Source organism: Thrips palmi, unplaced genomic scaffold (assembly GCF_012932325.1).
Source record: "Thrips palmi isolate BJ-2018 unplaced genomic scaffold, TpBJ-2018v1 HiC_scaffold_3, whole genome shotgun sequence".
Lineage (NCBI taxonomy): Eukaryota > Metazoa > Arthropoda > Insecta > Thysanoptera > Thripidae > Thrips > Thrips palmi.
Window position 1 is genome coordinate 355,987 of NW_023144630.1, and position 27,926 is coordinate 383,912.

The following is a 27,926-nucleotide window of genomic DNA, read 5'->3' on the forward strand; positions in this document are numbered from 1 at the left end:
CAGCGCCACCTAGCGCCACCTGGTGGGGAAATGGCGCACTGAAGTCGAATCCGAATCGTGGAGGTGGAGGGCTCTGCGAACGTCACACACAACGGCAGTTCAGTTGTTCAGTTGTGTTGTTTGTAGGCCTAAGTGAAAGACGTGTCTGCTTACTGGGCGGTAGTGCGGGTCGACTTCAAGCGTCGCGTGTTGTTTAGAAATCTTTGGAGGCGATAGCGTTACTTAAAAGTTGTGAGACCGAATTAAATCGAACGAAAACATGCACTTTCATTAGCCCCTACACAAGGAATGGTAAGTTTTGACACTTCAACCCTTGTCAAGAGGGATGGACTTTTGACAGCTTGACTTAAGGGTTCAAAGTACAGGGGGTGAACTGTCAACTCTGCAGGGATCACGTGGGGTCACTCGGCCGTGGTAACGTCCCCGCCAGGCCGCCAGTGCTTGTTATGCCAAACTGCAGACGACTCAAGTGACAGAAAGAGGTTATGCTGGGGATACCTGATGCATGTTGTGTTGTGGTACTGACCAAAGTAGCATAGTGGGTCTCGGCCACGGGACGGGACGATGACACCCGTGCAACAGTTTGGCAGTGTGGGTGCGAGCCAACGGTCTAGGCCGAGCTTCCATTGACCAGTTGCCTCTTTAAAGGCGAAATTTCGGTTAAATGTAGGAAAATGTAATGTATGTCAGTGTAACATATGACCATGTTTATGACCCAAGTTGACCTGGTCCCAGCTACCTTCAAATTATTTTGTTATCAAGTTATTTTGAAAATTTTGTTTGCTTGTTTGTTGTAGATGGTCAATGATGTCAAAACCAGGCAGCGGAGAGTTTGCACCAAAAGCAGAAGTGGAAGACTTCACCCTTCCACCATGTCCTGGAGAAGAATCAAGCAATGGAATACCAGTGCCGAGCTCTTCCGGGGCCATGGGGGCCATGGAGGTGGGGCCTGCTTCAAGGAGCAGCGCTGGGAGCGCCCCACAGTCTGCTGGCAGCATGGGTCACGTTGGAAGGGGCCACATGCGCAGTGCCAGCCATGGCGGAGTCGCTGCGTCTGGGCTGACAAGCTCAGGGTCGACAGGGCTGGTCAGCAGGCCCTCAGCGCTCAAGTCAAGCCGGGGACACCAGCGTGCCTTTTCCCAGGGTCAGATAGAAGGCACCTCTGACTCTGCTGGACTTCAGCGCGGTCACAGTCGAGTGGGATCAAGAACGGATTTCATTCTGCCCCCTGGTCACAGAGACACGGAAGGCAATGATGCTGGGAATCGTGCTCCAGGGACCAGCGCTCACAAGGCTGGCCGAGGCCACTCCAGGCAGGCCTCCAGGTCCGAGTCAATTTACACCCTTCGCAATAACATGGGTGTGCCGTTTCAAAGAAGAATGATCAACTTCATTTTGAGGCGTGCAGAGAAGACAGAATTTGAGCGCCCCTCCTACAGAACTATAGTTCCAAATCACCTCGTTCCTCCCAAGACTCCGCCTAAACTTCACCCCAATGGCAAGACAGTTAATAACCGGATTAGGACTACCAAGTACACAGTGCTGTCCTTCCTTCCAAAGAATTTATTGGAACAGTTCCATCGTGTAGCTAACTTGTACTTTATCTTTATCATATTACTTAATTGGTTTCCTGAGATTAATGCCTTTGGAAAAGAAGTGGCTATGATTCCTGTGATGTTTGTGCTTGGTGTGACTGCCATCAAAGACTTATTTGAAGATCGAAGAAGGAAGGCAAGTGACAAGCGGATCAACAACTCAACATGCCGTGTTTATGTGAGGTGAGTCACCCCCTCTGTTTGATTTCTCCTTTACTACTACTCAGAAAGGGTTTTCCGACCAGACCAGTTAAAACCAGTGAGATCTTATCAGTCATTGCATGTATCCCCCGCCCAGCTAAATGCAGGCCATCTGGTCAGAATGGTACAAGGAGAAAGGTTGTTTATGAGTGGGAGTGGAAACGGTGTTGACAGCTACATCAGGAGTGCAAAAACTGACAGGGAATTACAATTTATCTTGTTAATCCCACTGAAAGTCCTATGAGTGTCGCTTGTGTCATGCTAAATCTGTAGCCAAGCTGTCCAACCAGAAGTGTTGTGAATCATGGAAATTTCAGTTCAAATTTTATTCCAGGATTTTTCTTTTTGTGGGTGTGTGTGGAAAGTACAGTCTTACGAGTCAAGTGACAGTCAAGCATTTTTCAATTTCCAAACATTTTGAAATTTCTGTTTTTTGCCACTTTTTTTTCTGTATTTTTATGGTTTACGAATGTTTTATGGAGAAAGTTCTCTATCTGCAGAGAAAGTTCTCTATCTGCATTCTCTGGGTGCTCGTAGACGTATCCTCCGTGCTGGGGGCTTGGCCCACGCGCGGAACTAGTCCTCCCGCCCCTCCCCCTCCCACCCAAAGGCACCCAAATAATCGTCTGAAAGCTAGGCAAAAAGCCGTACTTTGCTCCTGTAAGCAGGCAGAAAGTGCTACTTTGCCTCACGCCCCCCTCCCCCCTTCCCCCCCTTTCGAGGCCGCTTCTGGATCCGCCCCTGGCCTGGCCGTGAGTAATGGTGGTACTTCCCTCGCTGCGGGCGGCCATGGCACAGTGGGCCAGAAGGCCGGTGGAGCGGCCAAAATTCTAGACGCGTTTTGAGCTTCAGAGTCGCTAATTAGGACTCGAACCGAACGTGTGACCCCACCAATGGATTGCTCTCCGAACGAGGAATCCATTGGTGGGGTCACACGGTCGGTTTGTGTCCCATTGAGCGACTCTGGAGCTCAAAACGCGTCCAGAATTTTGGCCGCTCCACCGGTCTTCTGGCCCACTGTGCATGGGCCATCGGTGTCACAGGGATGGGATGACCTGGCCGACCCGACGGGGGTCTGGGGCAGTGTAGGGCAGTGGGGTGGGTCCGTGCTCTGTCGCTAGTGTTGTTGTTATTGTTGTTGCTACTGGTGCCGTCCGGAACAAGGACGTGCTTAATACTTAACGACTCCGCGACTCGCCCAAGCCACGCCAAGGTTCACGTGTGTTCGCGTGTGCGTTAGTGTGTGTGTGTGAGTGTGTGTACTTTCCGTGTGTGAGTGTGAGCACTGCGCTGGCCCGGGCACACTCCCGTTCCGTTTCCAGTCAAGGTTAAAAAGCTCGATGCTCCAGAGACTGTCAGGCTGGATTGCTCCAGATGCTGCCAATAATGCCCGAACTGTCAGCACAGTTCGTCGTGTGAATAACGTCGGATTGGATTGCTCCAGATGCTGTCAATTATGCCCGCACTGTCGCCACAGTTTGTCGTGCGAATAACGCCGGGTTGGATGGCTCTGCTCCAGATGCTGCCAATAATGCCCAAACTGCCAGCACAGTTCGTCGTGTCGTGCGAATAACGCCGGTTTGGGTTGCTCCGCATGCTGCCAATAATGCCCGCACTGTCGCCACAGTTTGTCGTGCGAATAACGCCGGGTCGGATTGCTCCAGATGCTGCCGATAATGCCCGCACTATCGCTACGGTTCGTCGTGCGAATAACGCCGGGTGCTTCGTGATGCCGATAGCGTCCTATCGTGACCTTTAGCGTGGCTGCACTCGCCCCTGTATGTCGTGGAGTGTCCGGTCGCGCCGCGTCGCGCCGCATGACAGTGTCATGACACGAAAAATTGACCGCTGCGGCGGCGCCGCATTGCAGTGCCGTGCCGGCCGGCCGGCCGCACGGAAACACGCGAAAACAAATCATCGAACAGTGGATTTGCCAGAAGACCGGTGGAGGCGGCTAAAATTCAAAAGGCGCGTTTTGAGCTCCAGAGTCGCTGAATGGGACTCGAACCGAACGTGTGACCCCACCAATGGATTGGTCTCCGAACGAGGAATCCATTGGTGGGGCCACACGCTCGGTTCGAGTCCTTTTTAGCGACTTTGGAGCTCAAAACGTGTCTTTAGAATTTTGGCCGCCTCCACCGGTCTTCTGGCTCTGCATGTGGTGTGGGACTTCCCCCGAAAGTCAGTCGACCGGGGACCCAGTACGGTCCATGCAGCGTGTCAGACCAAAGTGTCTCGCCATTTTGCGGCTGCGGTGGTACTTGTTGGCCATGTAAGTTTGGCGAGATTTTCAGGCCCGACCAAAATTTTGCATGACTTCGTTGCCCCTTTTTTTGCGCTTTCATTCAATGTCCTTTCAGTGGCTTTCCTGGTGCCGGTCGTGCCGGGCACGCTGGACACTCCAGTAGTGCTGTGGTGGCGACCGCCGGCCGACTCCGAACAGTCTTTCTCTCTCCCTCTCTCTCGCACTCATGGGGCGTCCCGCCTGGGTGCGAGAGAGACAGAGCGACGAAACGATCTACGGAAGCAGGCAGGTGCCTCGGCAGCGCCGCGCACGCGAAGGTACTCCACCGTAATGGCCTGGTAATGGCAATGGCACTTTTGTCAGATATTTTCCTGGCGCATCGCGGCGGCCAGGGCCGGGGTGACTGCTGCCCTTCCCCGGCACAGTGGGCCTGAAGACCGGTTGAGGCGGCCGAAACTCCAGACGCGTTTCGAGCTCCAGAGTCGCTAAACGGGACTCGAACCGAACGTGTGACCCCACCAATGGATTGCTCTCCGAACGAGGAATCCACTGGTGGGGTCACACGTTCGGTTCGAGCACCGTTTAGCGACTCTGGAGCTCAAAACGCGTCTAGAGCTTCGGCCGCCTCCACCGGTCTTCTGGCCCACTGTGCCCCCGCCCCTTCCCCCCGTCTCGCGGCGAGTTGACAATTGGGTCGGATGCATGTCGGCGCTCGCCAAAGAGGTCCTTTCTTTTTTTGAGGCCAGGGCGTCGTGGATCGCGCCACTGTGTGAACGCGCAGGGTCTCCTTGAGGCGGCCGGGTGACGCTCTCGGGCCGTCGCGGAATCTTTGAGAGGGAGTGTACTCGTTGGGGTCCTTGGCGCCGGCGACTCCCTGGACTGCACATTCGGCCTTTCGACCAGTCTGGGGAGAGACAGTGGGCCAGAAGACCGGTGGCGGCGGTCAAAAATCCCGGACGCGTTTTGAGCTCCAGAGTCGGTAAATGGGACTCGAACCGAACGTGTCACTGAAAAAAAAGTCTAGTTACAGCAACTAGGATTTTGGTGCCAATTACCAGACAGTCTAATTGAATAGGAACCAACAAGGAATCTAGTTACAAATACCAGACTGCCTAGTTGATCTCTGTCTAGTAAAAATAACCAGATTCTTGGTAAACCTTACCATGCCATCAGACCCCCAATCTAGTAAAATTAACGAAACTCCTAGTAAAAATTTTGAATTGTGAAAGGACAAAGCAGAAGAAGAAAATGGAGTTTCTCAACTCTACGGCCCCACAAGTACGCTGGGAGATTGTAAAGCTGAGAAGAATTATTTTTCGGTTTGCTTCTGGCCGGGATCGAACCACCCACCTTCCGCTTACGAGCCAAGCTCGTTACCACTGCGCTATCACGCCACATGGGAGAGCCGAGTGTCCCCGCCCGGTGACTCTGCGCATCGTTTTGCAGCTCATCTAAGGCAGCTAAAGGAGTGGAATTTCCGGCTACTAAACGGTGCTTTGAGATTGCAAGGAACGAAGGGATTCAAGACGCATTGTTAAAATTTAGTCTCTTGAAATTTTAAATTTGACGACAATTACTAAGCAGTATAGTTAAATTTACCAGATATTAACTAGAGTGGTAAATGTTACCATACCCATGCTAGTAGATATAACTGAAAATCTAGTGAAAATTACAAGGTTTTTAGTTATTATTACCGGTGCTCGTTTAACTAGGAACAGTCTGGTACTTTTAACTAGACTTTTTTTTCAGTGTGACCCCACCAATGGATTGCTCTCCGAACGAGGAATCCGTTGGTGGGGTCACACGCTCGGTTCGAGTCCCATTTAGCGACTCTGGAGCTCAAAACGCGTCTAGAATTTCGGCCGCCTCCACCGGTCTTCTGGCCCACAGTGTGCACTCGCTCGGCACGCGCTCCTCGATGGCGTCCGCGACGCTGGACAGCGCTTTCGGCCAGTCATGGAGTGACTCTGGGAAAGGCCCGCCTCGCCGATGGAATGGCAATTTTATGGATCGGGACGCGTTATGGCGGCGGCCGTCGCTCTGTCTCTCTCGCACTCGCGGGGCGTTGCACGGCGTTGCACGGCGGTGCGAGAGAGAGAGAGAGAGAGAGAGAGAGAGAGAGAGAGAGAGAGAGAGAGAGAGAGAGAGAGAGAGAGAGAGAAGAGAGAGAGACGGAGCGCGTGTGGCCGTGAAGGCGACCCGGGCCACGAAGCACGCGCTGAAAAGCGGCGCCGGACGCAAGGACTTATCCCTGCCGGGAGTCGAACCCACGCCCTCCGGCTCCGGGGGCCTCCCAGCGCGCAACAGCTTTCTCGAGGCGGCTGTCGTTGCGTGACATTGTCACCGTGAGTGTGTGTGTGTGTGTGTAGGTGTGTGTTGGTATGTGTTGGTATGTGTTGGTATGTGTTGGTGTGTGTTGGCGTGTGTGTGTGTGTGTGTGTGTAGGTGTGTGTTGGTGTGTGTTGGTGTGTGTGTGTGTGTAGGTGTGTGTAGGTGTGTGTTGGTGTGTGTTGGTGTGTGTTGGTGTGTGTGTGTGTGTGTGTGTGTCAGTGAGTGTGTGTGTGAGTGAGTGTGTGTGTGTTGGTGTGTGTGTGTGTGTGTGTCGATCTAGAATCTAGATCACCGTGCCGCGGCCACCTACGCCACCCTTCGATGCATCCACACGCGCACACACGCACGTGCCTTCTGACTGACTCACAGACAGACAGACATACAGAGTAGACAGACAGACAGAGTAGACAGACAGACGGACGGACAGACCGATAAACAAACAGACAGACACGAACAAAGGCGCCGGCTGACCGAGAATTCGAAGTTTCCGCGCGGCCTGGCGGTGGCTCGCAGCGGACTTGATTCCGAGGGTCGTTTTCGTCGCTCTGTCTCCCTCGCACTTTTTGGGCCGTTCCCTACGGGTGCGAGAGAGACGGAGCGACTCTCGGAATCAGTCTGCAGTGGCGTGGAAGGCGTGCGGCGCGGCGGCCCGGTCGTCTGGTGATTTATTTACGATTCTTGGTCAGGTCGGGCTGGCCGCCTTGCCGGCCGCTGGCCGCGCCCTGCGCCTGCGGGCTGTCAGTGGGCCAGAAGACCGGTGGAGGCGGACCAAACTCTAGACGCGTTTTGAGCTCCAGAGTCGCTAAGCAGGGCTCGAACCGAACGTGTGACCCCACCAATGGATTCCTCGTCCGGAGAGCAATCCATTGGTGGGGTCACACGTTCGGTTCGAGTCCCATCTAGCGACTCTGGAGCTCAAAACGCGTCGAGAGGTTTGGCCGCCTCCACCGGTCTTCTGGCCCACTGTGCCGCGCCCGTTGTTGATAACGAGGGTAGCGCCGCTCGCCATATCGGCCTGCAGGGCGTGCACTGGCACACTGGCAAGGCGTGTGCAGCGGGGCTATGTTTAGAAGGGGTGCGCGCGCCGTGCCGGCCATGCCCCTCTCTGATTGGCTGGCCGGGCCTGGGCACGGAAATGGCGGCCTGTGATTGGTCGGGCCTCTCGGGCCTTCCGCAATCCGTGACGCTATTCCGGCCAGATTGTTTCCCGGCCCAAAAAGGTCGGGTATTACTTATTAGCGGAATGGCTGGGCTGGTCTGATGGGAACGGCATGGCGCTGCACACTGTAAGGCACTCGCCGCAGAGTGGGCCAGAAGACCGGTGAAGGCGGTCGGAATTGCGGACGCGTTTTGAGCTCCAGAGTCGCTAAATTGGATTGGAACCGAACGTGTGACCCCACCAATGGATTGCTCTCCGAACGAGGAATCCATTGGTGGGGTCACACGTTAGGTTCGAGTCTCATTTAGCGACACTGGAGCTCAAAACGCGTCCGGGAATTTGACCGCCTCCACCGGTCTTCTGGCCCACTGTGCGCTATGGCAGTGCACTGCCAGGAACGATTTGCGGTGGAGTGGGATTGGCTGCTCTGCGTCAGCAGACGGACAGACACGCACACGCAGACACACACTAACTACACACATACGTGTACAGTGATTGTGCGAATGTGTGAGAATTTGCAAAATTTGTAGCGTATTTGTCACATTCCTTTACAGGCACATACCGGCCTCCTGAATGTGTGGAGAGGGTTCAAATTTTGTCCAATGAATGTGGGAAGTTGTTCCCCCCTCCGGTCAGGCGCCTGAATAGTTGGCAAAATGTCGCACTTTTCCCCCTTAAGAGCCAGAGCCCTCCTCTCTCAACCCTTGCGGCTGGCTGCCTGGGGGAATCACTACGGCAGGCACATTGTATACTCGAAAACGCGTTCCTGACGTGATTAGTCGTGTGCAGTTTCATTCCAGGGCCACCCGGTACTCATACAGGCTATTTTTAAATCGAAAGTTCAAACGCGCTTTTCAGCGCGCGTGAGAGGGAGATGAATAACTTGTTGCGCTCCACGGAGTCGAGCGCACAGCCCACAGTGGGCCAGAAGACCGGTGGAGGCAGGCAGGACGCGTTTTGAGCTCCAGAGTCGCTAAATGAGGCTCGAACCGAACGCATAACCCTACCCATTGGATTGCTCTCCGAACGAGGAATCCATTGATGGGGTCACACGTTCGGTTCGAGTCCTGTCAAGCACACGACCGCTTTTTCTTCTAGTGTGGCGGCGTTTGCTGCGACTTCCCGCCGTCCCGACAGTGTAGCGTGGACCCGTTGCTGAGGCAATACAAGTGGAGTTGCACTTTCGTCCTTGAGTCGGCCGTATGTTTAGCTGGACTAGTGCTGTCGGAGTGGGGGCTCGTCGCGCTGTCCGTCTGCCTGTCCGTCTGCCTGTCTGTCTGCCTGTCTGTCTGTCTGTCTGTCCGTCTGTCTGTCCGTCTGTCTGTCCGTCTGCCTGTCCGTCTGCCTGTCTGTCTGTCTGCCCGTCTGTCTGTCTGTCTGCCTGTCTGTCCGTCTGCCTGTCTGTCTGTCTGTCTGTCTGTCTGTCTGTGATTAAACTTCGCCACGCGCGCATCGCCGTCTGAGAAAGCAGTACGTAATCGGAAAACCACTCTCGCGATATTAGGCGTAAGGCACTCACAAGAGGTTTCAGGTGCAGCTTCATAAGCGCAGGCTCCTTCGAGTGCCGTGCCGCTCGCACTGGCCCTGTTGTTGTTGTTGTTGTTGTTGTTGTTGTTGTTGTTGTTGTTGTTGTTATTGTTATTTTTGTAGTTGTTTTTGTTTTGAACCGTATACTTGGAGGAAGGCACGTGGGGCGGGAGCTTTTGTAGTTCAGATATTTGTGAAGTTGTTCGGTGTGTTTCCAACAACACCGTGATGTGGTCCCTTGGCGCCTGTCTGTCTGTCTGTCTGTCTGTCTGTCTGTCTGTCTTTATCTATCGGTGCGTGGTAAGCGCCGGGTCACGCACCGAGTCTACTACTGTACTGTGGTTGCGACGCCTGCAGGCGCGGATCCAGGCAGGGGGCGTGGCACAGTGGGCCAGAAGACCGGCGGAGGCGGCCGAAATTCTAGACGCGTTTTGAGCTCCAGAGTCGCTAAACAGGACTCGAACCGAACGTGTGACCCCACCAATGGATTGCTCTTCGAACGAGGAATCCATTGGTGGGGTCACACGTTCGGTTCGAGCCCTGTTTACCGACTCTGGAGCTCAAAACGCGTCCGAGATTTCGACCGCCTCCACCGGTCTTCTGGCTCGGAATGAGTCGCGGGGCGAAGCGCGAAGCGAGAGCCGTGCGAACGCAGAGCAGTACAGACTAGATCCGCAGCGGGTTGCTTCTGCACGGTCGCTCTGTCTCTGTCGCACTCATGCGGCGTCCCGTAGGGGTGCGAGAGAGACAGAGCGACAAGAACCGGTGCGGAATCGCTCCGCAGGTCAAGATAAGCCGACAAGGGAAGCCGCGCGGGATTTGGCTGAGCCTTGGCCACGGCCACCAGGCCTTGGCCGAGGAAGGCAGGAGTACAGAGCACAGTGGGCCAGAAGACCGGTGGAGGCGGTCAAAACTCTGGACGCGTTTTGAGCTCCAGAGTCGCGAAATGGGACTCGAACCGAACGTGTGACCCCACCAGTGGACTGCTCTCCGAACGAGGAATCCATTGGTCGGGTCACACGCTCGGTTCGAGTCCTGCTTAGCGACTCTGGAGCTCAAAACGCGTCGAGTTTTGATCGCCGGCGCCGGTCTTCTGGCCCACTGTGTGCCGGTCGGCCGGTCCCTCGTGCGGTTGCGGTGGGTCCCCTGCAGACTGGTTCCGAGAGTCGCTTTCGTCGCTCCGTCTCTCTCGCACCTGTACGGGACACCCCGTGAGTGCGAGAGAGACGGTGCGACGAAAACGACGCTCGGAATCAGTCTGCTGCAGGGCCTCGTCCCCACTCCACTCGCCACTTGACTGGAACCCACTAACTGAGATCTCTGCCCGGGGCCACTGTGTGCGTGCGTGCGTGCGTGCGTGTGTGTGTGTGTGTGTGTGTGTGTGCGTGTGTGTGTGTGTGTGTGTGTCGTCACACGTACGTAGGTTCTCGTGTGTTTGTGACTGTACACGTGCACGTAGGTTCGAGTGTGTGTGTGTGTCTGTGTGTGTGTGTGTGTGTCGCTGCGTGGTGTATGGAGGGCTCTGGATGCGGGCTGGGCGAGTGAGCGTCTGGTGTGTGCTGGCCGCGCCGCCGTACGCTGGCTACGCGTGGCTATATGCTAGCTGCAGACTGGTTCCGAGAGTCGTTTTCGTCGCTCTGTCTCTCTCGCACCTGTACGGGACGCCCTGTGAGCGCGAGAGAGACGGAGCGACGAGAACGACTCTCGGAATCAGTCGCTGCCCTGTGGGCAGTGGGCGGACCCTGGCTTCTTTGTAAATGAGCAGGGACCTTGGAAGCCCCCCCCCCCCTCTCCCCTTCTCCCACTCCCTCCTATTTGGAAGAAAACAAATACTTTAATAAAGGCGGATTTTTGATAACCAAGTAAATTAGAGAAGCAAATAACCAAATAAACAACGGAGGGCTTGAAATAAAATCTGCACGCTCTGCACTGGAAGTCTGTGAGTTGCGCAGTTACAGCGTGTCTCTTCTAAGATTACAGTCCAAAACAACTGCAGTCTTTCCAGCTTCGCTCAGTGGGCCAGAAGCCAGAAGACCGGTGGAGGCGGTCAAAATCCTGGACGCTTTTTGAGCCCCAGAGTCGCTAAATGGGACTCCTACAGAGAGCAATCCACTGGTGGGGTCACACGTTCGGTTCGAATCCCCTTAAGCAACTCTGCAGCTCAAAACGCGTCTAGAATTTTGGCCGCCGCCACCGGTCTCTGGCCCACTGTGCAGTCTTTCCAGCTTTATGGCCTTAGGTCAATAAATGCAAAAGGCCCCCCAGGCTGCTTTGATACTTTGCATGTTATCTCAATGTTGTGACAGTGGATTTGGATATTTTTGTTGTTTCACTTTAGCATACATGTGGGCCGGCGGCGAAGCGGTCCCCCGCTCGCCCCGAATCCGTCAAATCGATGAACTTTGCTTTTTCTGGATTCGCTTCGACTTGTTTGGTTTAGGCGCCGCCTCGGTTCGGCCTCGTCGGCCGCTTTGGTCTCGCCACTGTTAGCAAGTACTCACGAAAAGTTGTAAAACTTGAACTGTATAAATTTTAGAAGTGGACTGATTTTCCGCTATTGATTCTTCGCCTGTCAATTACTTTTTCAACCACGTATGGCGTCGGGCGGCGGCAGCAGTGCGATGCCGAACGCACAGTGGGCCAGAAGACCGGCGGAGGCGGCCGAAACTCTCGACGCGTTTTGAGCTCCAGAGTCGCTAAATGGGACTCAAATCGAACGTGTGGCCCCACCAATGGATTGCTCTGCGAACGAGGAATCCATTGATGGGGTCACACGTTCGGTTCGAGTCCCATTTAGGGACTCTGGAGCTCAAAACGCGTCGAGAGTTTCGGCCGCCTCCACCGGTCTTCTGGCCCACTGTGTTCCGTACGAGTGCGAGAGAGACAGCCTGCAGGTGCGGTCGCCTTCATGACCCAAATGAGGGTCCGCGGCTCGCCGGCCTTCCCCGTGCCAAGGCCAGTGCGACGGAAAGGATAGGGTGGCCACCCTCCAGCGCCACGGCGCGCCGCCTGGCGCCGCCACGCCGGACGGTGGACGCTTTGCACGTCGGGCCGGTTGGCCACTCTAGCCGCCCCGCCCCCTCCCGCTAGGGGTGGCTGGGGTCAGCGGTTGACTCTGCGTGAGCCACTGCGAACTCGAGGTCACGGCACACTGTGAAAATTTGATTTGTCAGTTGAAGGCAATTTCAAGGGTAATTTTTCCCTGATTGTGATTGTGCCATTTAATGACATTGTTGTCATGTCTATGCAACAAGTATAGGAGTAACGATGAAAATGTCGTCAGTTTGTGATGAAATGGTCATCATCATTTGGACTATGCCGTCCAAGATTTTGTGATGAAGTGACAGTAATAATTTTTTACAGTGCAGGGCCGGCTGTCTTGGCTTGTGGTGGTGCTCTGGCTGGAAGTGGGACTTCCACGTCGACGCCAAGTCCCTCAACTTTGTAATTGAACTGGGACCCGCTGACGGGGCATGACGCACAGTGGGCCAGAACACCGGCGCCGGCGGCCAAAACTCTGGACGCGTTTTCAGCCCCAGAGTCGCTGAACAGGACTCGAACCGAACGTGTGACCCCACCAATGGATTCCTCGTTCGGAGAGAAATCCATTGGTGGGGTCACACGTTCGGTTCGAGTCCCATTTAGCGACTCTGGAGCTCAAAACGCGCCAAAGATTTTGACCGCCTGCACTGGTTCTGGCCCACTGTGTGTCGGTCAGTTTTGTCGAGTTGGAAAGCGCTTTCGAACCGTGATTGTCGAAGGTTACGCCTCTATTAACCAGAACACCGACGACCTTGACGACCTTGGTGACCTTGACGACGTTGGGGGTCTGGCGCCCTCCTGGTGACCCTCGTTGTAATGTGGTGTCAACTCAAAGGACTGTTTTGGCGACCTAATCAGCTGCCGTCTGCTTGTCTGATTTTTTTTCGAAGGTGTGTCTTTTATAGTTACGAATCCCTATCTTCTTATAAGATAGTTATATGCAACTGTACTAACAAACGAAGCCAAGGGTGCAAGGAAAGTGGCGGAAGTTTTCCACACTGCAAACTATTTTGGCACCCTAGTGTGGCTTCTTTGCAAAGGAATTAAGTGTGCTCAGTTTGTGGAGCTGCCGGCGAGGATGAGGGTGTCCTGGTTTTGCGGATTGGATTTCGACGGCGGCTCTCTTTGTTGTGGTCTGCAGTGTCGCGGTCGGCTTAACGCTCACAACCCCCTGACCATTTCCACCAGAGGGCCACTGGGCCTCCAGTTCTACCCCACCCAACTCAACTTGAGGATCGTGGTTGAAAGAGTCATGATCTAGATCTTGTTTTTGGGAGGTTGCCTTCATCACCCAGAGTTTGGCAACAATTACCGACAGGATTAATTGAAAATGATCAGCTGTTTACTCTCGCAAAATTTGAGTGATGAGTTCTTTTTTGCCTCAAACTTAGTCATTATGTATGACTCCTTTGATTGTCAGTGCGCCAGAGACACTCTGAGTCATCGCCACCACCTTTGGCCTCTAGAGATTCTCCTTCTTTCGGATATGTCGCGGGATGCCTCGATAAGGCGGGGTGTATTTGACAGTGGCCCGCTCTCTCTCTCTCTCTCTCTCTCTCTCTCTCTCTCTCTCTCTCTCTCTCTCTCTCTCTCACACACTCTCTCTCTCACTCTCTCTCACTCTCTCTCTCTCACTCACTCACTCACTCCTGAGGCATCTTTTCTCGTACGTACGTACACTTCGTTACACTAGCTATCATTCGTTGACACGACTGTGTCGTCGTGCGTGTATCTCTCCATGCCCTTGGTGACGTCTTGACCTTAGCGGACACACGCGCACGCGCGGACACACACGCGCCCTCACACACACACCTACACACTCGCACACCTACACACTCACACGCACCTACACACACACTACACACTCACACGCACCTACACAAACATACACACACCTACACAGACACACACACACACACACACACACACAAGCTGCCTATCAGTGAGTGAAGGAAGTCGACGCAGGGCGTGTTGGCCCGTTGGGCTGGACGTCGTTTTCTCTGCCGATATGACGGAGTGCAGGTGCTTGGCTCGTGCCGGCCACACCGGGCCACTCCACCCGCACTCGAACGCTGCTACAATGTTAAAAAAGCCGTACATTTCAAGGAAAAAGGTACGGCTAGACCGTACCACACGGTGTACTGTACCCAAAAACCGTGGTTCCCATAAGAGCCCATGTTATGAAAGACCGTACTCCGTACCCCAAAAGCCGCACTGGCTGAGGTACGGTGGTACATTGTCTACCAGACTGTGCCTGTAACTTTTCCCGTGGATTTTTTCTACAGTGTATGCTTTGTCTGTATAATTACGTGACGCTTTCAGAAGGGATTTCCAGAGTTCCCGGTCCAACACCCACACACCCACCCTTACCTTCGCGACTGTTCTGTTCTTTGCAACGGAAATGGTACTGAAAATTGTGTTAGGGAAAGGTGCGGACGCTCCAAGGTTTTTTTTTTACGTGCCGACAGCCAGTGCATTTGTGTCGGCAATATTTTACATTATAGCCACGGTGTTCCATGAAGAATGTTTTTAGAAATGGAACACCTTGACGAAAAAAGTAAAATATTGCCCATACAAATGCGCTGGCTCGTCGGCAAAATACGTACTAAACAAACCCGTCACGTAGGCTTGCAAAAAAAAGGTCTATTATTGACTTGTCGTATTTCGTACTGTTTCTGTACTCTTTTCTACCTGTGGCCCTCCACTGTAAATGTCTTACGGTGAAAGGCTGCACCAACATATTATGGTGGGGATTTTCTCCATAATACCAACAAAATTCGTCAAAATATCTATAAGGTACAGTGAATTCTCAATGGTGCGTTACGAGGTCAGCTGCACCACCATAATATGGAACATTTTCACCATAATATGGAGAATCTTCACTGTAGAACATTTAGAGTGTCCTTGGTGGCCCCAACCCTGCGTGCCAACTCACTCTAGCCACAAAAGGGGTAAAATGTGTTGGACTAGTGTGCAAAGTGCTCGTTGTGGAGCGGAAAAAAAAGAAAAAGAAAGCCTTTGCCTGCATTCTCGGTGCCCTTTTTATAATGAGTTCCTGAGCTAAACGGCCAGGCGTTCCGCGTGCTGTGTGCCGGCCGCCTGAACTGGGTCACTGGGGGCGAGTCACCCTGCCGCCTTGCGCTGCCACACAGTGGGCCAGAAGACCGGTGGAGGCGGTCAAAACCCCGGACGCGTTTTGAGCTCCAGAGTCTCTAAATGGGACTCGAACCGAACGTGTGACCCCACCAATGGATTGCTCTCCGAACGAGGAATTCATTGGTGGGATCACACGTTCCGGTGCGAGTCCTCATTAGCGACTCTGGAGCTCAAAACGCGTCTAGAGTTTTGGCCGCCGGCACCGGTCTTCTGGCCGGCCCACTGTGCGTCGCGAAGCCGCCGCCTCTGCCGGCAAACTTGCTTCGCCCGAAAATTGGCTCATTCGGCGGGGACTGCCGGAAAGAGCAGACGTGGACGCCGCGATTGCCGCCTTCACGAAAATCGACGCTATTTCGGGTTCGATATCTCGCGATATCTCGTAATCGGCGACGGATAGCAACGTGCCGCATGGAACGACTTCGTCTTGAAATTCCATTTCTTGCTATTTTTTCTGGGTGCATCGCTTGCACACCGTTAAAGGTAATGGGGGGTAGTTTCAGCACTTGTTGATGGCAACCTATCCCTTGTACCCTACCTTGTAACCTACCCCTTTTCAGAGCGCATCGATCACCGTTAGCGAGACACGCGGACACACGACTTGATCATATTTTTGTTGTCTAGTTGGCACTCTGATGGGGTGGGGGTGACGCCACTGTCTGGAAATGGTAACGCGTCACAGTGGGCCAGAATGCCGGTGGAGGCGGCAAAAACTCTAGACACGTTTTCAGCTCCAGAGTCGCTAAGCAGGACTCGAACCGAACGTGTGACCCCACTAATGGATTCCTCGTTCGGAGAGCACCATTGGTGGGGTCACACGTTCCGTTCGAGTCCCATTTAGCGACTCTGGAGCTCGAAACGCGTCTAGAGTTTGGGCCGCCTCCACCGGCATTCTGGCCCACTGTGCGCGTGCCTTGTCCGTAGTATTGGCTGGTTGGCAGTGTGGCAGCGCGTGGGCATGGGCAAATCGGGGCGCGAAACGAAATTGGTCAAATTACCGTCTTTGTGGCCGCGGGGCTCGCGGGCCGCGGGGTGCGCGGGACAGGCGGGCTTGCCCTTCGGCGGGAATCGACCCCCAGGTGCCGAAGGGGTGCCGTGCCTTGCCATGCCGTGCCCGGCCGTGCCGAGAGTACGTTGCGGAGTGACCTTCCAATAACCAACCAAGGTAGCTTCGTGAGCTTGGCCGGCTGACCAAATCTGGGGCATTGTCATAATTGACTGGTGTGTGGCGGGCACACTGGCAGGCGCACCGGCCGGCACGCGACCGTGGGGACGGGGGAGGCAAAGGGGTGCACAGTGGGCCAGAAGACCGGTGGAGGCGGCCGAAACTCTAGACGCGTTTTTGAGCTCCAGAGTCGCTGAAGGGGACTCGAACCGAACCTGTGACCCCACCAATGGATTGCTCTCCGAACGAGGAATCCATTGGTGGGGTCACACGCTCGGTTCGAGTCCCATTTAGCGACTCTGGAGCTCAAAACGCGTTAAGAGTTTCGGCCACCTCCACCGGTCCTCTGCCCCACTCTACCCCGGGGGCCTCTTCGGGACGTGCCCGCGTTGCCCTCCCGGCCAAGATTACAGAGATGTGGATATGTTTTATTCGGCGTTTCGGTCTCCTTTTTTCCGTTTTCGTTACTCGGGAAGGGGCTTTGCCCGGGGCGTGCGCGTCGCGCGGCCGAACGTGTCATGTAGATCAAACAGTCAGTTGTCCTGTGTGCGTGTGACGCACACGGACGGACCGCAAGCAGGGCGAGGCGGCGCCGGTAACACGCCCTGTGTGCTGTAACACTGTGTAACACCCGCATGTCCCCCACCCCACGCCTTCTGCCCGCGGTACCCTGCGGGCTCGCTCTCTCTCTCTCTCTCTCTCTCTCTCTCTCTCTCGCTCTCTCGCTCTCTCGCTCTCTCGCTCTCGCTCTCTCTCTCTCTCTCTCGCTCTCTCGCTCTCTCTCGCTCTCTCGCTCTCTCGCTCTCTCTCTCTCTCTCTCGCTCTCTCTCTCTCTCTCTCTCGCTCTCTCGCTCTCTCTCTCTCTCTCTCTCTCTCTCTCTCGCTCCGGTGCCGGACGCCCCATGAGTGCGATAGAGACAGGCTGGATGAGTCACTCGGCGACGGGCCTGGGCCTTTTCGGCCGACGCCCTCTCCCCTCACCCCCAGCGGCGTAGTTCGGCCCGTCTCTTTGGCACCCGTACGCACAGTGGGTTAGAAGACCGCCGGAGGCGGCCGAAACTCTAGGCGCGTTTTGAGCTCCAGAGTCGCTAAACAGGCCTCGAACTGAGCGAGTGACCCCACCAATGGATTCCTCGTTCGGAGAGCAATCCATTGGTGGGGTCACACGTTCGGTTCGAGTCCCATTTAGCGACTCTGGAGCTCGAAACGCGTGCAGAGTTTTGGCCGCCTCCACCGGTCTTCTGGCCCACTGTGCATCGCCTTCGGCGAGCCACCCGCTGCTCCGTGGAGTTTGACCTTCCCTACGCTGCAAGGCCACTGGTTCGTCCATCCCCGTTCACTCCGTCCAGTGCTGCCGTGAAAGTTCCCACATGCGCCATTGTCGAAAGGGTTTGCCTGCGAACCTCCGCTCCGCATAGAGCCCTAGAGTAGAGCGCTCAAGGACTGTACCTGAGCCTGGCTCCTACGCAACTTCTCGAGGAAAAAATCGAGACAGCAGGTGGTGCATACACATTCTTTGAACTCTGGTTTAAATCAGGACTATAAGTCACGTAATTTCTTTGAGCAGTGTGTCACTGTCAGTTGAATGGACGTGACTTGGCCAATTTATTGCCGATTCGCATTTAGACGAATGTGACACAAAGCTCAAAGGAAACGTGACATTCTGTCACATTCGTTTCAACGTGATAGTCGCGTCCTGGGTTCCCAGTGTGCGGTCACTTGCTGTTGTTGTTTTTGTTTTTTGGTGTTGTTGTTTTTCTCGATTCAGCGGCGGAAGTGAGCGACTTTTGACGTGCACGCGTGTATGCATAATCCATAAGGTGAGCCACCTGGAACACTTCCAGCGCTTCCAGTGCCGCGACGGGCTGGTCCACGCCTTGGCGTGCCTTGGCGTTCCAACTTCCGGTTTCCGGCCGCAGATGGGTTTTTGGAAAGGCTCGATTCGCACGTCTGTCTGTCCGTCTGTCTGTCTGTCTGCCCGTCTGTCTGTCTGTCTGTCCGTCTGTCTGTCTGTCTGTCCGTCTGTCTGTCTGTCTGCCCGTCTGTCTGTCTGTCTGTCCGTCTGTCTGTCTGTCTGCCCGTCTGTCTGTCTGCCCGTCTGTTTGTCTGTGGTTCTGCCCGTCTGTCCGCCAGGCGCGCCTCGCGGCGCCACGCCACGCCAAGGACGACCTTCGAAAAGAGCATAGTGTAGTGAAGTCTCCGCCTCGCCTCGCCTTCCGTCCACTGCAGACCGAGAGTCGCTTTCGTCGCTCTGTCTCTCTCGCACCCATACGGGACGCCCCGTGAGTGCGAGAGAGACAGAGCGACTCTCGGAATGAGTCCGCTGGCCGCTCGGCCTTTTCCACACCGTGCCGCCTGATCGATGTTCCACGTGGCCGGAGCCGAAAAGGCTCCCAAAGTTTGCTAATCGCCAAATTTTGTTTTCACGCCACTGTTGAGAACTTAAAGCGCATTTGACGCTTTTTTTTTTCGAGCGTACACGGTAAAAAAACGGTTCCTGGTTTTCCCAGGAACCCCCTGGAAATCGCCCATGTCTTTACCATGGGCTTCCTGGGAACCAGGTACTGTTTTTTTGCCCGTGTGGTGGTTGCTATGCTTGCTGCACTGTAAATGTCTTACAGTGTAAGGCTGCGCCTTGGAGATTTTCTCCATAATTCAAACGAAATTCGTCAAAATATCCTTAAGGTACAGTCAATTCTCCATGGTATGTTATATAGTCAGCTGCACCACTTAGAACATTTTCACCATAATATAGAGAATCTTCACTATACAACATTGAGAGTGTGGCTTCAAGCTTAGTACTCTATTCTGACCCTCTCCCGTCACCAGTTTTTGGTGACTTTGTCACTACTTTATCGTCATGAAATGGCAGTAAATTTTTTACAGTGCGGTGCTGTTTTTTCCCCCTTTGTGCGAGTGTGCTCGTCGCTTAGCGTGCGGGTGAGACGTGCGTAAGGTGACAACAGACTGATTCCGAGAGTCGTTTTCGTCGCTCTGTCTCTCTCGCACTCTAGGGGCGTCCCGCTTAAGTGCGAGAGAGACAGAGCGACGAAAACGACTCTAGAGGAATCAGTCTGCAGGCCCCGCGGGACGGCAAAGACTTGACGCGGGAAAACAAATCGCTTTTGAAGAAAGGAGTCGAGACAGATGGTGGGTTGGTGAAGGCGAATCAAACGTTCGCGCGGCGCGGATTGAAGATTGAAGGATTGGAGATTGAAGCCGTGCGTGTCGGGGGCCAATTTGGTTGGTGCCGCGTCGGACTAACCAAACAGGAGCGTGCCGCCGAGCGGGCACGCGCACAACACTCATCTCTCTCTCTCTCTCTCTCTCTCTCTCTCTCTCTCTCTCTCTCTTTCTTTGCCGCCTGCGTCCTAGGAGGAAAAGAGGGAGAGGGAGAGGGGGGGGGGGGGGCGTTTGAGACGATTGTGGCTTATTCGGTTGATAACTTCACCCGTTGCTTCTGCCAACAAAGAAAAATTATGTTGCTTGTTAGTTATTCTGAGGAAAGGGCTTTTGCTTGCTCTGTGCGATATTGTGACGCTTTTCCTGTCGGCGTGGCCCACATCCGAGCGAGCCCACACCACACCCTTTCCCGTTGACTTTCCATTTGGCATGTGTGTGTGTGGCACTGGCACACTGTGTGCGGCATGGGGATTGCCACTACAGGTTTCGATCTGCGGGTTTGTAGCGACTTTGTCGTTCCCACCCCTCCAGTCTTCTCGCCCCCTCCCCTCCCCTCCTACCCCTCTCGTCCCCCTCCCCCCCTTTCCCCCCCTCCTCCTCCCCTTCTCCCCTCCCCCGCGTGTGCAAGCTCCACTTAGCGCCATTCCATGTCGGCCGCCAACTGCTGTTCAATGTCGCACGTTCACTGTCCATACCGTTGACAAATGGCCGCCGGCCCCGCACAAGCCTTTTTTTTTGTTTTTTTTGTTTTTTTTTTTTGTTTTTTAAAGAGCGAGCTTGTGAAATGGCTTCATGAATGGCGGGCCTGGCGGGCCAGGCGGGAATGGCGGGCCAGGACCACCGATGGAGGCGGCCGAAACTCCAGACGCGTTTTGAGCTCCAGAGTCGCTAAATGGGACGCGAACCGAACGTGTGACCCCATCAATGGATTCCTCGTTCGGAGAGCGATCCATTGGTGGGGTCACACGTTCGGTTCGAGTCCCATTTGGCGACCCTAGAGCACCTTTGGGGAGGGGGATGGGGTGTGCGGAAATTCGTCTGGCGACAGCGCGGGGACGGCCATGCTAACATGGCAAGGATGGCGAAGATTGGTTCAGCGACCCTTCCCCCTCCCCTTCCCTCTTTTCCTGTCTCCCTCTGAGGCCCCCGTTCCAATCCCGGTGAATTCAAACCAGGAGCCGCGTCGCCAGGGCAGGGCACAGTGGGCCAGAAGACCGGTGCAGGCGGCCAAAACTCCCGACCCGTTTTGAGCTCCAGAGTCGCTAAACAGGGCTCGAACCGAACGTATGACCCCACCAATGGATTCCTCGTTCGGAGAGCAATCCATTGGTGGGGTCACACGTTCGATTTGAGTCCTATTTAGAGACTCTGGAGGTCAACGCGTCTGTTTCGGCCGTCTTCACCTGTCTTCTGGCCCACTCGAGCCCACTGTGCAGGGCCAAGGCAGGGCTTGGTCGCCGCCGTCATGTGTGGTCCAGCCCTTAATGGTAATGGTATGCAGGGTGGGCCAGCCCGCCTGGCGCGCGTGTCGGACTGTTGCCTACCCGGCAGGCGCTCGCGGGGGCCGGGTAGGCTAGCCCGCCTGGCTCGCGTGTGAGGCTGTTGCCTACCCTGCATTACCATTACCATTAAGGGCTAGACCACACTGCGATTGCGATTAACGGCTGGACCACAAGTGATCGTCTGCCTTTCGGGCCCGCCCCGTCATGCTCGGCCAGCCAAGATGACTTTCTTCACCGTGCAGCAGGCGAGCCGATTGGAGGCCTGCTCAGGTCAAGATTGCCTCTCCTCAGCGCAGCGTATGCTGCGGCTGAAGGCCCCTTGTCGGATGGATGGGTTCACCCGACCCGAAAAAGTGGCGCCAAATTGGCTCTGTCTCTCTCGCACCCGCAGGGAGCGCCCCGTGCGTGCGAGAGAGGCAGACAACGCGGGGTGGCCGCGGCGGCCTTGTGCGGTATCGCCGCTTATCTGTCCGTCCGCGCGCTAATCTACTAGCAGTGTGCCTCGCGTCGCCGCATCGCTTCCTGCCGTGACCTGTTCGACACGCGGCGACGACGTCCAGACGTCCGGGCTCTCTAGCCTTTCCTCGGCCATGTGTTTAACCGCTTATGGCAGCGCTGCAGGGGCTGTCTTTGTCTTATCCCGTGGCCCACCTCACGCTCTCTCTCCCTCTCTCTCCCTCTCTCCCTCCCTCCCTCCCTCTCTCCCTCCCTCCCTCCCTCCCTCTCTCTCTCTCTCTCTCTCTCCTCTCTCTCTCTCTCTCTCTCTCTCTCTCCTCTCCCCCTCCCTCTCCCCCTCCCTCTCCCCCTCCCTCTCCCTCCCTCTCTCTCTCCATCCCTCTCTCTCTCTCCCTCTCTCTCCCTATCACTCCCTCTCTCTCTTCCTTCCTTTCTCTCCCTCTCTGAGTCACTTTTTTTTAGCTGACACCTCATCGCTATCACTTCACATGCTCAAAACTGTTTCTTTTACTTTTTTTTGTTGCATCGCGAAGCATCTATTTCGCCGAGCCCTCTCTGACGTCACGGCGCTGCCCGGCGTTGCCCTGCGTGGACAACGACGACGAGGGTCCCCTATCTTATCGTCTTATCGACGCCCCGCTCGCCATTCTGACATTCTGCCGGCCGATTCGAAAGGGTCGTTTGGTCGCTCTGTCTCTCTCGCACTCGTGGGGTTCGCCGTAAGGGTGCGAGAGAGACAGAGCGTCGAACCGATCTTCTGGATCGCTCGGCTGGCGCGGCCGTCCCGGTCGTCTGGACTAGAGACGCCAGCGCAAGTGGGCTAGAAGACCGGTGGAGGCGGCCGAAACTCTAGACGCGTTTTGAGCTCCAGAGTCGCTAAGTGGCACTCGAACCGAACGTGTGACCCCACCAATGGATTGCTGTGCAAACGAGGAATCCATTGGTGGGGTCACACGTTCGGTTCGAGTCCCATTTAGCGACTCTGGAGCTCAAAACGCGTCTAGAGTTTTGGCCGCCTCCACCGCCCACTGTGCGCTGCCAGGCCTGTGGCCCTGCTAGATATCGAAATCCAGGCAGCAGAGGCAGCTTTGCGACTTTGCGGCTGTCCGGTCGATGTAATGCGACTGCCTTTAGTCCGAGCACCGAGCGTGATTACAGACCACTTGGTGACGTCGTCCGGCATGCCGTCAGTCACACTGTAAGAAAGCCCTCCCCCCCCCCTCCCCCTCCCTTAGCTCCTCCGCCCTGTCCGCCCACGAGTCATGCAGCGCCCACCCATGGGACAGGAAATGTGCTGGCACATTGTGGCAAAATCGTGGATGACATTTTCACCACTCCACTGGAAGTTTTAGTTTTTTACTGAAATTTTAGTACCACGCGCCTGAACCACTAATTCAGACACTGAATCTCAAATTTTAAACTACTAACAATGTCATCACGAATTGAAGACATTTCTATCGAAGCTCTTGCACTTAATTGCATAGGTGTCAAGTCAATGTCAACAACTGGTCTGATGACATTCTTGTCTTGCTAGGACAATGAGCCTTGAAATCGTCATCGAGTGACAATCCAACAGTTTAACAGTGTGGTGACGGCGACGCAAGCGACGAGCGCTCATTGAGTTGAGAACCGCATTTTTCTCGAACGGGCGACCGAGGACGCGCTTGCGTCTGCCTGCTTGCGCGTCGCGGCGTCGCGCGGCCACTGGAATGCCGGAGCGTGCCGGAGAGCGTCGCACAGTGGGCCAGAAGACCGGTGCAGGCGGACAAAACTCCAGACGCGTTTTGAGCTCCAGAGTCGCTAAATGGGACTCGAACCGAACGTGTGACCCCACCAATGGATTCCTCGTTCGGAGGGCAATCCATTGGTGGGGTCACACGTTCGGTTCGAGTACCATTTAGCGACTCTGGAGCTCAAAACGCGTCTAGAGTTTTGACCGCCTCCACCGGTCTTCTGGCCCACTGTGCGTCGCGTGGCTGGTGCAAGGGAAGGTGTCGGTCAGCGTGTGTGTGTTTTTTGTTTTTATTTTTTACATCTTTTTTCTCGCCTCATTTTGCGATCATGGGCACACGTTTCCTCGAGTTTCATCATTGCTGCCTCCTCTCTGATTGGCGCTCAATTGAAACTTATAATCTGAAATAGACGTGGCCTCTGACGAAACCCATGGACCGTTAATTCTCTCCAACTAACAAAGATGCCGGGTGGGAAATTGTGATGCTTTTTTGTTGCTGTTGTTTTCGCTCTTACAAATTTGTATATTGAACAAATTCTCATCAATGGGTCCCCCTCAAGAGAGAACCAGAGTTTATTCTTAGATTTAGCGGTTTTTGCCTTTACATGAGCAAAGGCCTGCTTCTTTCAAGCCCTCCACGCGCCCTTTAAAAAAAATGGGGGTGGGAGGGGTGAATTACCCCCATTACTCACACACACACACACTTACCTCTTTTCCCAGTAATAAAATCCACGCCTGTGCTCCCCTTGAAATATCGATTGAAGAAGTGATTTCGCTGACGTGCTTTTTTTCTGTTTTGTGTTGCAGCGAGGCGGGCCGCTACAGGCGGCTGCTGTGGCAGGACCTCCGCGTCGGCGACCTGGTGCACCTGTCCAACAACGAGGTGATCCCTGCCGACGTGCTGCTGCTGCGGAGCTCCGACCCCAACGGAATGTGCTACATCGACACGTGCAACCTGGACGGCGAGACCAACCTCAAGCCCCGACAGGTCGGTCACTGGCTCAACTCTTTTCCCTCTCTTCCTTTTTTTTTTTTTTTTTTTCAGTAAAGCACGAAGTAGCCTTTTAGCTTCCGCAAGTTCAGTAATTTTATCATGCAGTATGGTCCCTTATGCGTTTTTTGAAATTTCAAAATACGATTGCTTTTCTTCTCAATCACTAAACAGGGTTTTTGAAAATGTTGAAAACCTGGAAATCGGGGGAAAAGTCAGGGGAGGAATATGTGTCAGTTCAAGGGAAATGTTTGGAATTTTTATTTTACTTTTTCAAAATGTCAGGGGAAAATTGTTTTGATCAAAACAACTGCCAATTAGTGAAAAAAGATACCCAATCATGCACTTGTGTTCAAATATTGTGTTACCGATGAATCAATGTTTCACTCGGCTAAATTGTCAGAGGAATGTGCTATTTTATGAGAGGAAAAATCGGGGAAAAGTCAGAGGAAATCGAAAACCAGTTTTGAAAAGACGGAAAGACCCCGTATAAAATGACTGAATTGTTGGTGCAGGTGGCGCGCGGCTTCGTGGACAAGTACCGCACGTTCGAGCCGAGCCTGTTCCGCAGCAAAGTGGAGGTGGACCCGCCCACCACCAAGATGTACCGCTTCCACGGCACCCTGGTGCACCCCTCGGGCGCCACCGTGCCCGTGGGCACCGAGAACCTGCTGCTGCGCGAGTGCGTGCTCAAGAACACTGACTTCGTCGAGGGCATCGTCGTCTACGCCGGTACGTTTACTAAATTTTTAAAAAATTTAAATTTTTTAAAAATTTTTAATTTTTTAAAAATTTTAATTTTTTAAATGTTTCGGAAATTTTGGAAATTTTAAAAATTTTAAAGAAAGAAAAAAATTGGAAAATTCAATACCATTGGCTCAAAATGACTAAACATTGTTATCGGGTTTCCAGGTCACGAGTCCAAGGCCATGTTGAACAACGGCGGTCCCAGGTACAAGCGCTCTAAACTGGAGCGACAAATGAACATGGACATCATCTGGTGCGTCGTCATCTTGATAGTGCTGTGCGTCGTGGGGGCTGTCGGCTGCAGGTTCTGGCTGCAGGGCTATGACCCGGAAGAGTTTATTCCCTTCATTCCAAATTTGATCCAACGAACACCATCCTGTGAAGGCTTCCTTGCCTTTTGGACTTTCATCATCATTCTTCAGGTAAACAATTGAAGCCCTCAAAATTTCCCAATCCATATGTTTGTGGAGGCTTGATTTTATATTTGTGGTTTTATGTTCTGTTGCAGATTATGATACCACTGTCACTATATGTTAGTATTGAAATGACTAAACTTGCTCAAGTGTATCACATTCACCACAATAAAGACTTGTACGATCCTCTGACTGACAAGCGTATTGAATGCAGAGCTTTGAACATAACAGAAGAACTGGGACAGGTTTGTAGCCATCCTATGGTTGTCAGTCTCAATAACTGTTCAAAACATTTTGTTTGATTTCCCTTCATTTTTCTTCTTTTACATTTCAGGTGCAATATATTTTTTCTGACAAAACAGGAACTTTGACTGAAAATAAAATGTTGTTCAGGAGATGTGCTATTGGGGGTGTGGACTACAACCACCCTCCTCCAGAGAATATAGAGGTAAAGTGCTCTCTGTGTCAAAATTTGCCTTGGTTCTTTGAGAGTGATTTCTATTATGCTTGTTTACTCTGTTTGCTTGCAGACTCTTAGACTTAGACCAGGGATTCCAATACCAGTCACAGTGAATCCTGTTCTTTTGGAAGAATTAGCCCAACTGAGTATGTCACATAAGTCGAAGGATGTTGTTGATTTTACTCAAGAGATGGCCTCTGACTCGGACTATGTGGGATCCCAGTCAGCCAATGACAATGCGAAAGATGCAGGGGGTGCAGCAAGTGCTGCGCTTGTCGGCAGATCAGCTCATTCACAGAAACTGCAAGAATTTCTTCTTGTTCTTGCTATTTGTAATACTGTAGTTGTTGCCAGGCATCCTCATCATGATATGGTAAGTTTCCATTCGTGTTTCAGGGAGACAATTCAAAGCAACTAAACTCTAAACAATGTTCTATTTATTGCAGATGAATGATAGTGGTGTGATAGAATCAAATCCTGTGCCAAATTTATTTGATCCAAATAATTCAATAACAGTCGAGCCTATCACAGAAGAGACTACTCCGACAACATCAAAGCATCCGCACAGTGCAGGAGCTCGAGCTGGTACCTCCAGTGCTCATCCAAATGCACCCTCTACTAGCGGAAAATTTCTCTTCCACTCGCAAGAAAATATCTCCGCTTCTAATTCATCCACTCCCAACATGACTCCTCAGACAATTTATGGCGATAAATACACAAGACTAACTGAATCCCGATCAGTGACTCCATCGCCACCTCCACTGTCTGCTCTTTCAAGCACCCCCCAGCCCATCCCATCCAAAAGCATGCTCAACCAAATGAAAGCCTCTTCTGTACCAACCCCTGTTGATTCCACTCCTGTTGTTGGATTCTCCAGTCTTGGCAACACATCTGCATCCTTTCCAACCCCCTCTCATCTGCAGCCAAGTCCCCCCATTTCTAGAAAGAAAAAATCTGCACTACGACCGAGGCTCTTAAATGTGCCTCCTTTCATCAGCTTGACCAGTAGAAGAGGTATTTGATTGTTCAATTGACATTGACACATGCATTTTCTGTTCATTCATTTTATTATTAATATTCTGTGTATTATTTCAGGGAGTAGTGCTCCAGCTCTCAGCCAAGGTCGGACAACACCAATCATGGGTGACCTGAAACCAATATTTGAGGCAGAAAGCCCTGACGAGATTGCTCTGGTGGAGGCAGCATATAGCTACAATTGTCGACTGGTTCGCAAATCTGCACACTATGCCACCCTTTTTGTTCCTGGTAAAAAGCTGTTTTGATTATTTTCTTGCATCTGTTATTTAATGAACTGATTGTAAATTTTCTAATATTTTCCTTCTCAGGTGAAGGTTTGATGGAATTTGAACTTCTCCAAGTTTTACCTTTTGACTCCAGCCGAAAATGCATGTCTGTTGTTATTCGACATCCTCACACAAGAGAAATTATCTTGTATTCCAAGGGCGCTGACTCCACTATTCTTACTCTTTTGGCTCCCACTGATGACTCAGCTATGAAACACATGATCATGCGGACACAGCAGCACCTGAATTCGTATGCCAAGCAAGGATTACGAGTTCTTGTGATGGCTAAGCGAATTTTGTCAGAACAGTTTTATGCTAATTGGGTTCGTACCAAAGGAGAAATAGAAATGATAAATGACCATCGAGAACGTGAAAAGCGGACCAGAGAGCTGTACAGCAGCATGGAGAACTCTCTCGTTCTGCTTGGGGCGACCGGTATTGAAGACAGGCTCCAAGAAGGTGTCCCTGAGACAATAGCTGCTCTTTTGAGTGCTGGCATCGTCCTGTGGGTGCTAACTGGTGACAAACCAGAAACTGCCATTAATGTCGCATACTCTGCGAAGTTATTCTCACCCCAAATGGAACTTCTAAAAATATCTGCACGCTCCAAAGAAGCTGCGGAAAGAACAATAGCGTTCTATCTTGCAGAGATTGAGCGAGATAATCCTCCTGTTGTGTAAGTTACTAACTTTTGCATTGCTGTAAATATTCTGCTGAATA

The 27,926-nt window shown here is 53.2% G+C and overlaps 1 protein-coding gene across 4 annotated transcripts in view; it reads left to right on the forward strand.

The window, feature by feature from the left end:
* Positions 1 to 64: 64 nt before the first annotated feature.
* The window catches only part of LOC117648609 (probable phospholipid-transporting ATPase VD), a 32,590-nt gene continuing 4,728 nt past the window's right edge, over positions 65 to 27,926 (forward strand). The window contains exons 1-11 of one of the 4 annotated variants that reach the window (XM_034391194.1): positions 65 to 291; positions 798 to 1,778; positions 24,099 to 24,279; positions 24,798 to 25,014; positions 25,195 to 25,451; positions 25,538 to 25,687; positions 25,777 to 25,890; positions 25,973 to 26,275; positions 26,349 to 26,916; positions 26,998 to 27,168; positions 27,249 to 27,882. In XM_034391194.1, the coding sequence (XP_034247085.1) occupies positions 805 to 1,778; positions 24,099 to 24,279; positions 24,798 to 25,014; positions 25,195 to 25,451; positions 25,538 to 25,687; positions 25,777 to 25,890; positions 25,973 to 26,275; positions 26,349 to 26,916; positions 26,998 to 27,168; positions 27,249 to 27,882 (3,569 nt within the window). In that variant the 5' untranslated portion in view covers positions 65 to 291; positions 798 to 804. Of the gene's footprint in view, positions 292 to 797; positions 1,779 to 22,725; positions 22,758 to 24,098; positions 24,280 to 24,797; positions 25,015 to 25,194; positions 25,452 to 25,537; positions 25,688 to 25,776; positions 25,891 to 25,972; positions 26,276 to 26,348; positions 26,917 to 26,997; positions 27,169 to 27,248; positions 27,883 to 27,926 lie in introns of those variants that run through there. The other 3 variants (XM_034391196.1, XM_034391195.1, XM_034391197.1) reach the window with 3 other exon arrangements.